The following is a 10,102-nucleotide window of genomic DNA, read 5'->3' as shown; positions in this document are numbered from 1 at the left end:
GTGTGTGCGTGTGTGTTTGTACGTGTGCGTGTGCGTGTGTGTGTGTGTGTGTGTGTGTGTGTGTGTGTGTGTGTGTGTGTGTGTGTGATAGAGAGATAGTGTGTGTGTGTGTTTGTGTGTTTGTGTGTTCATGTGTATGTCTGTATGCATCTTGTTTGCTATACCAAAAACTTAGCTCTCGAATTACATAAAGACTTGTGTGAAATATATTCGTGGTTATCGAGACGTATTGTGTTGTTCACGATCAGATGTGTATCTATATTCTCATTAATTATCCTATTATAGCATAGGATTGCCTGTTACAAAGCAAAGGTTTCAAATCGTCCAACTTTTCCCATTAAGCAAACCTACTGAAACCACGAGTTTTCTTGAGTTTTGACCTTACCCGATTCTTTCTAGATCTTTCATACTGGTCTCAGAATCACCCGCACCGTCGAACATGTCCTCCAAGCTTTCATTCGAAGAATCCACGTTGAAAGCTCCGGTGCCATCTTTGAGTTTACTTTTGTTGCTGAATATCCCCATATTTTTAGTCTGCTTTAACGTTTCTGATGTATACACTTACCGTTTATATGCAACTGGGCGCAGATTCTATATACAATCCTACTTGACGCTTTGTAATGTATAAATATGTATAAATATTGTATTTTTAATTACAACTTCACCCAGCGTAGAGCTATTTATGCATTTTTGATCCCAAATTGGCAAATTCAGTATTCACTGTATGTAAATGTAAATACAAGAATAAATACAACAGTTATCCAGTATGTATCCTATAATTAATAATATTAGTGATGAGTCATGACTCATGAGATGATGAGACATGACTCTCGAATGATATATAAATAAATATGTCAAGTGAAAAGTCATATTGATATCACTCCTTGAAGTGATGACTCATCATTAATCAATTATATTTAATATCTGCGGAATTTCAGAGGCATCTATGGAATTTATTCATGACCCCTTGTTTTTTTTTAAAGAGAAACAAACCAATAGTCACTATTTATTTGCAAAAATTCAATATTGTCCTCAGGTCCTATCCTTGGAGTCTTGGAGATTTGGACTCCGGGAGACCCGGACGGGAGTTTTCTAATTGGACGGGTGTTCTCTAATTTATGACGTAGAAACTAGTGGATGGTATGTATATAAATATAAAACACGCACTAGCTGTATCCGTACGATCAGTTTATCATACATACATCCAAGCCCCTGCAGTTGTATACTATGTAGGAGCACTAATGCGTATAGCGATTCTGATACATCGTTAGCCTGGCTTTCTATCTGGTCCCTTCCCGCATAGACCTGAATTATGTACTCTGACCAAAGATTGGACTAATTATATAAATACTCTATACATCTCTATCTTCACTACTCAAGATTGAGATACAACGATACCTACAGGAGCCATGGCTCATGATGGAACACATATGTGACCGATACTTTTTTTTCAAGGCATTTCTGATAGTACCACACCAATAATATATAGTCGAAAACTCACAAATTCTCCACGGACCTCTGGAAATTGTCAGTCGAACAGCAAGTTTGAGAAATAAAAGCAATTCTCTCTGATAGGGGAAATGATCATTTGCCCCGAATCGCCTTTGACCGCAACACTATCCAAAGGGCCGTGAATTCTCACAATACTAATGAATAACTTCAAGGGCCACTAGAGTCTGGACTCTAAACTCTGAACTTTGAAATGGAGAATGTCACTCAAAATCTAGTGACTAACTGACTATGTATGTAATGTTCCACTGGTGTTACAGGAGACAGAGAAGAGATAGGGAGCCAAAAAAGAACTCCTGACGATGAAGACACGAGGAGTGGATGATGAAAACTCACCAGAAACACATTCCAATTTTGATACACTTGCCACTGGTATTCTGTGAGATGGTGCCAGAAAAAGCACTGATTTGGTCCACCAAGAAAGCTGTGGAAGGAGGCCAATTAGGGTATTGAGTGGCCAATCATGTGTAGATGCGAGTGTTGGGGGCATCAATTCCCGAATCCACAATTAAAGTTATTGTTTATCTTCAATCACCTAAAAAAAATACTTACATCATTCAAAACCAGTAAATATCAGAGAATCATTCAGTAATCGATGCCGTCATACGCGCCGATCCTATCATAACTACATATAAAAGACTTCGGTTGCCAACGGATGTTTAAACACCAAATTTACACAGCTCATCAAATATACCCTGGCCGAGTAAATATGACCGAACGTTCGACTATTCCGCGAAAATAAAGTCTGACTTGGCGCTACCAATGTTAAAGTGCTCGTATACGCAGCTGAGACTACTGATGTTGAAGCCGTTACTTGCAACACCAAGTTGGCTGACAAGACCAAGACTATTTTTTCTGCCGCGCTCATGATTGATGGAATTTGCTTTGAAATTAAACGTGCGCACGTTGAGGATGTCATTCACTCTGTTTTATATGCTCTACTTGGTTTGCTTGCCTCCCGCGACCTGTCTGGGAAATAACACAAGTATATTAGATATAGTAATAGATCCCGCGGTCTTTGATTTTTTAACTATAAACTTGGAAGTCTGCATTATGGTAAGTTTCTCACATGCGGTGAGTAATGTGAAACTGCCGCAAAGAAAGAATACACTAACGGTGTCAATGATCATGTAGCCTCTGCTGCTAAGTATATTTCATATTAAAATGCGAATTATTCTTCGCTTTGGTGCTGTATTTTATATATATATATATATATATATATATATATATTTATTTAATACCACATAATACTTCGTTGTCTTCGGATCATTATTTCCAATATAAAGTGGCGCAATCCTGGTCGTGTTATTATAGCGATATCGTTGCCTGCACAAAATTACAAGTTCCTGTGTTGCCAATAAAAAACTCGTAATAGGCGTAGACGGAAATAGGATTACTTTCTGAAAACTGGGTGCTAAAAAAAGGCTTGAAGATACAAAATAATAAGTTTACGCAAAAAAAATGCCCTCCAAAGTAGTACAGACGCGCAATGTCACGCTACCATTTGATCTGCTCTACATTACCAGCCTGGACTGTATGTCCCCCCTATACCGACGATGAATTTGCAATAAAATGCAAGAATTTACAGTGATATTAAAATTAAGTGTACACAAATTTAATTTATTTGGATATGAAGTGTGGTCCGTGCAATCTGACAATGACATTGCTATATTCAGTACTCATACAACTGCCAACATACTGTGACCTATGCTGTGTTACCGAGTTAGACTTCTCACGTCAAGAATATTCCAACATACACTTTGCAAAATGTATAACGGCCATATGTAATAAATATTTTATTCATGACGGCATCTCTTCAAATCTTGAATAGCTATAATCCGCAAGCTAACGCATACGCGTTTACAGCAAAAGAGCAGTACCCCTGAACTACATCTCAATCGGCAATTGGCAATGCCAAAGTCTTCCACACTTAGAAATCTTTGCCACCTTCAATACTACTTCGTTCGCGAACCAAACTTTTTCACTCGCACAAAATGAAAGTTTTTTAGCTGACTGATGTCGAACGAACTGGCAATGGGGTTGCCCGCTGTCTCCATCCAGATAGTATAGTCAACCCACTTCAATCTGCTATTTAGCCGCCTGTTCGAGTAAGAATCGAAGGTAGAAGTGTGTTTATATTTATACTAGATTTTTATACAGACAAGTACAAATTACGAGCAAAATTAGATCTGAGCAAACTGTTGACTGTGACCGTTACTAGTCTAGCGATCGACAGTCAACAGTCTGTATAAAACAATTCGTACGAAAAACAAGACGCACCTCATGCGTGAACGCAAATATATCATAGAATACAACGATACACATCGTATGTTACAACTGTACATGGAAAAGTAAAAACATTTCTCTCAATTGAAATACACAATCGCTCTGACACGTACATATTAGCGTTAGCCAAGCTGAACAGCATATCCAGATGCTGTCGCCCGTACTCGGTATTGACATCCGGGAGCTGGTCTCTCTTGCGCCGGGAGCGTTTACTTCTGCCCACAGCTTTCTTGCTATCCTCAGTTTCTCTGACAACCTGGCACCTGATGGTTCCGTCATTGTTAAGCACGTAGGTACCCACAACCACGCCGTTCTCATCATTGTTTGCCCATTGCCTGTAAGGACGTACGTGAGAAGTTCAGAATCCACACAGTGACGATCGAAGAGCATTTTGAGCACAGATAGTCACGCAATGCTACAATATTGAGGCAACAGACACCTCACTATACTTCGAATTCGTAAACACTCCCATTCAGAGATATAAAGGTAACGCGTTGGCAAAGGTACTTACCTACCACCACCCAGTTTATGGATGAAGTGCATGGGATCCGTAGGCGTAGTGGCCGTCAGCACCTTGCCGTCCGACGAAAACCGGATATACCGATAGTGCTCAATGATGTGAACTGGTGCGTAGAAATTGGACATATCACGCTCACCCGCCCGTATATAGGACTCTTTACTGTAAAGGAAGTCGTCAGTGAGAGTCGTTAGTTCCCACTCGCTGGTGGATATACATATACGTGTGTGTGTGTATATACATATACCGTCGAAATTGTATGAAAATTGGGAGATCGTGTGCCTCTAGTTTCACGACTGCAAGGTGTATCCGTAATCTATTCAAACGAGAAGAATGGCATTGAATTTGAGTGGGCCATACAGCTGCGCAACCACATTTGGGCATCGGCACTTCCTGTCGTACCTGACATATACTCCATCCAGCCTAGGGCGAGGTCGGTTGATGTACATCTGTCGCCAGAATTCAGCTGCTTCAATACCTTTCTGCAAAATGGAAAGAATACACAATCACGTCACGACCTTATTTCAGCGGGCAATAGAAGATACGAACATATAACGCAAATCGATGGACTCTTTGTCCTAAGCATTTGCAATACAAAACTCTCGAAATATAGAAGTCCCTACGACTCGTTTTAATATTGTAACAGCGACAAAGTAAACCAAGCATGTTTCATACCGTTTCAGGTGGGCGGGGAAATTCGTTCCACACCCTCTCGCACACTTTCATCCAAAGAGCAGGGTCTCGAGCTTTGAGATACATGTAACGGCACGTGCTTCCTAGTTGTTCGATACTTGCCATATCCAGATCTGGTATGGCTATGTGACCCACAATCTTAGCAATGATCTGGATGCATCGCACAAACAGTTTAGAGTAAGGAGGGGGAGGAAGTTACTTCCAATCAGGATTATCCATGGCAGCAAGGCCATCATTTACAAACACGTGTAGCAATATACGTTAGAATAGATCATGATACAGTGAGGCACTGTAATATACGTTGGAATAGATCATGATACAGTGAGGCACTGTAATATACGTTAGAATAGATCATGATACAAATAGGCACTGTAATATACGTTAGAATAGATCATGATACAGTGAGGCACTGTAATATACGTTAGAATAGATCATGATGCAGTGATGCACTGTAATATACGTTAGAACAGATCATGATACAGTGAGGCACTGAACGTCTCCCCTCCTCCATGCCTTGAAACCCCCGGGTTTGAAACACCGACGAATCAAGTGTTAAAAATATATGGACGTGCCAAACACCAATTCGATAAGTAGTACTTGGTTACACACAAAACTTCTCTCGAAACTTGACAGAGAAAAATCATCCCTCACCTACGTAGACTGTGGCTCGAATCCGGTGCAACATAGTTAACATGAATACGACTCAGATCTACGCATTGCATCTAACAGGTCGCTAGTGAATTGCGTAGATGCTTTGGATGACGTCTACGAAAGCATTTTGCCAAAAAAAAAAAAATCTCGTATTGCCACCCAGATCCTGAACTCGCATCGCACACCACTAACGAAGGCTGAAATTTCGAGTTTACTCACGACTACGTATTGTGGAAGTGCGGAATGATGCCCGATAGTCGACGCTACCAATGTACGCGACTATTCAAGGTTGAATATTTACATAGACCGCACAAGATTTATCAGCATCTCGAAACATTTCGCTCTATATATACCTAAGATGACGCAGAAATGTATCATATCACACACAAGTGCCGGCGTATACATTGGCTTCTACTCAAATTGTGGACATCTACAATGTACAGGTCGTATATCGTAGACTGACATACACAACATACCTCTGATGGTAGCGCCGAGAAATGTATCTGATCCATATCATGCGTTGTGTAAGTGATTCTTGTCCTCGTCTCACGCACTACTAGCGTAGTTTCCTCCTTAGCGCCATTAATACCACTGACACTGGCCACGCTATCTCCAGAGCCCTTCCCTTGCTTTTTATCATCATCCTGCACGTGTGCGTTGATTTCTGTGTCACCTTTTATGGGCACATCACTTCTGCGCTCGTGCTCAAGCGTACGTTCAAGATCATTGGTCGTATTCTGAGTGGGCGAATCAAGTCCATCGTCTGAAGGCTCGAAGTGATCGTCAGGAAGTGATGCCCACGAAGGCCGTATTTCCGGATGGCGTGCTTGGATACGACTGAATAAGGGCATACTCGTACTCGTACTCTCATCAGCTGATGGTGACGGTACAGACATACACGCAAGAATCGTGAGAAAGGTGTAAAAAGTAGGTATGACCGCAGCCACTTGGGTTTGCGCTGTGCAAGGTATTTTGTAAATCTTAAGCGAATGCAGATATATCAATTGGCCGGCGGTATGCAGTAAGCCAGAGGCGGTTGACAAATTAAGAACAATAGAAATTTACAATGCTTATGCCGAAGCTGTGTCATATGGACTCAAAGATCAGAAACCCTCGATCCTACATACAATTGGCGCGACACTACCAAACGAGATCAACAATCAGCAATCCACTTCGTTATGAACAATTTTGTATGCACTCAACGACAGGACCAATGGGAAGCAACAAAGGTCAAACACAAGATAGCGGCTTACCCGAAGCTTCTACTATCTCCCCTGTGGTTTCGCCGTTAGCAAGCCGGGCGGCTTTTACAGTAGTATCCTTTTGGTCCGCTTGTATTGTCTGCGAAGATGATGGCTGGCCCTGAGTAACTACGCCGCCTAGATAGGTGTGACGTATAGAAATCCGATATCAGCACAATAAGCGTTGACATGCGGAATAGCCGCTCAAAAGGCACTCGGTATCGGAACCGTTTAACGGTTTGCTAGAATTTTCATGCTCCCTTAAAAGTTTGTCGTTATAGCTCACCCACGAATGACAGACGACTTCCAGCATATTAAATCTGTCCGTAATGAATCTCGAACATTTTACCATGAACCGCAAAGGACGAGTGAAACATGTTAAATGATTGCCATGTCCCTCAAATACAAACAATGTCTCCTGTTAAAATAACCGCATTGTCATAAACACTAGCGAAAAAAAATCTTCCCGTGCCGGTTCCTTCAAATCTTTAAGGTCCAAAAGCAGATGGCACAGGCTAGACTAAAATAATCTGATCAACGTAAGCTGCCCTGAACAACTGAATCTTGATTTTCATTATTAGACGCAAAAAGCATCCACTTCGAATGACCACAAATACACGTGTATATGTCGCATATCGGGGTATGCTGTGTACAGTGTTTTTATGCACTCAACATAAAATAGATCCGACGAGTACATACCGTCCACCTTGATCTTCATTATTAGCCGCAAAAAGCATCCACTTCGAATTTGACCACAAATACACGTGTATATGTCGCATATCGGGGTATGCTGTGTACAGTGTTATTATGCACACTAACATAAAATAGATCCGACGAGTACATACCGTCCACCTCCCGGCGCTGTTTGTCGCTCAGTGCGAGATCTTCGGTAGCCAATGTGATACTAGTGACAGTGGATTCGCCTTCATCGACAGAATCGTGGCTGTTTACATGGCCGCGGGTTTGGGTCAGTGAATGAGCCTGTGACTCTTTGCGCGCCCGCGCTTGTGTACCTAGATGATCGACACAAAGAAGAGAAAATCAGATATAATATGAGACTAGAGGCTTTCTTGCAGATCGCTAGCCTCTTTTCACTAATGTTATTACGTGAAGCAGGGTAAGCCTCTAAAGTGGTCCATCAGCCCCTTCATCCTACGTCAGGTGTACAAAACTAACGACTTCTGTACTGAGGTAGACTCAGGCAGCTTGCAACGAAGCATGTATACCTTCCACCCTATCGACAGATATATTCCCGGAATGGGGTTTTAGACTGTTTATACATACTATTTTCATGTTGTTCGTCATGGCCATCCCAACCAAGCGCAGCGACTGCTCCCAGATCCACGCCTTGACGCTGTGCGCTTTCATGTGCCTCTGATGTGTTCGGGTCAGGTAGCTCTAGCGTACCCTTACCTACAATTAAACAGTATACTGGGTGAAACCGCTGAGCTTGACTAATGGTTCCATGTAGATGGAAAGTACATATTCAAGCTGTGAAATACCATTGTGGAGTATCAGAAAACAGTGGACGTTCGAAATTAACGTACTCCTGACAATGTGCACCGATGTAAATTTTGAGGCACGATATGGAAGATCAACCACATAATGTCAAGATTGGCTTAGAATTATTCATTCACAAGCCCTATCTATTTATGCGCTCATATATTGGCAAATCGTCCTCAAATCAACAACCAAGTATATCACAATAAATGGATTAATATTTATGAGCACGGGGTGACTCCCATCAAATAGGGGTATTTACAGTAAGAACTCGAGTGTACCTTTCGCGGCGGCCCAATACAGCCTATCAACATCTGAATTCAAATCGAATGCACGCCGATAGAGCAGGAATGCGTCATTTAGCTTCCCTATCCGTTCGTTCTCTATAGCATCTACGTACAGCTGAAGTGCAAGTTCTGCTTGGCCCGATGATGTACGGGGCCTAGGTGCTGTGTGTGTCAATAGCAGAATATGAGGATAATTCTACGTCTATCACTTCTGATAAGACTAGCATGTATTCCGTTCAAAAGTTCCAGCTACTCCGGCTTGATGAAGGAGAGTACCATACTTTACTCAAATGCGAGAAGCGACCTGGATGAGACACACACGAGCAACTGTCTTTAATTCAGCCGTAAATATAGATGAACAAGATTCGGATGTAAGAATTTGATGCGATCAACACGACAGTGTTTTGTCAGAATTAACACAACGCAGTTATGCTAGCTATTCGATAGAACAGATGAAAATCTGCTACAAACTGCACTGTGGAAGAGATGCAATAGCACACCTCTCAGACGATCTGACGCGCTCATCCAATTTACTTCTTCATGTCTCTCAGGCTCTAAGTCTCCAGTGACACTCGCATGACAAGACTCTGTGAATTGTTTAGAATCGTTGGCGAAACAAAAGAACAATGAACCACTGATAATACCAGGCGAGGCATACCCTTCTGCCTTGGCTGCAAACAGCCGAACACTATCCATAAATGCTGTTATTGGCCACGGGCGTTATAAACTCAACGTAGTAAAAGGTCGCGAATAAACAAAGTGAGGGCAGTCGAGCTTCCACGCATCATCCACTATATGCTATCGTCTTCATTTTGCAAAACACATGCAACAAACGTTGTTCGACCGGTCTTGCAAATATCTTTCTGTGTCGATACTTGTGCTTTGCTGCAGCTTCGCTAAACTTAGTATGATGACATACCTTCGAGATGCCCTGCATCCGGATGTGCCTCCCTTTTTGCTTTGCCTTTGCTATTCTTACTGTCGTGGCCATGCTCGCGATGTTCCAGTATGTCATGTCGCCAATTTTCTCGAAAAGCTTCCAAGTCATTTTCGAGGGCGGCAGTCTCAATGGTATGTTGACTGGAACAATTGCGCAAAAGTGACTAAGTGGTCTATACTCCGGTGTATACATCGATCGTCATTCCAAGTGAATATGGATATATAGGATGGACCAACATATCTTACAAAACTGCATTCCTTTGAAATAAACGAGTACTAACGATCAGAAACAGTGAACCGAAAAGGCCTTTATCACCTCGAAGTATAATCGCATACTCAAGGAATGTGCTTAGGCTTTACGCAAATATATATTTGCTTACACAACAACATAATAAATATATCTATATAGAGACATATTTCTACGTATGTGTGTGTGCATGTGATGTGTCTCTGTGTGTGTGTGCATAAAAATATATAAA

General features: G+C 41.7%; 1 protein-coding gene across 1 annotated transcript; it reads right to left on the bottom strand.

Annotated features, from left to right (window-relative positions):
- Positions 1-3,315: 3,315 nt before the first annotated feature.
- SARC_10355 (hypothetical protein) lies at positions 3,316-9,748 on the bottom strand (the record flags this gene model as incomplete). The annotated part of the gene is made up of 12 exons (XM_014295605.1): positions 3,316-3,609; positions 3,909-4,130; positions 4,307-4,474; positions 4,715-4,794; positions 4,988-5,155; positions 6,133-6,530; positions 6,910-7,035; positions 7,743-7,910; positions 8,182-8,310; positions 8,679-8,846; positions 9,185-9,271; positions 9,604-9,748. Coding segments are annotated over 12 exons (2,004 nt in total), but the record flags the coding sequence as incomplete, so codon positions are not given.
- Between the last annotated feature and the right edge of the window lie 354 nt (positions 9,749-10,102).

Source organism: Sphaeroforma arctica, assembly GCF_001186125.1.
Source record: "Sphaeroforma arctica JP610 unplaced genomic scaffold supercont1.1218, whole genome shotgun sequence".
Taxonomy (NCBI): Eukaryota; class Ichthyosporea; order Ichthyophonida; genus Sphaeroforma; species Sphaeroforma arctica.
This window is presented reverse-complemented; position numbering and strand designations above follow the sequence as displayed.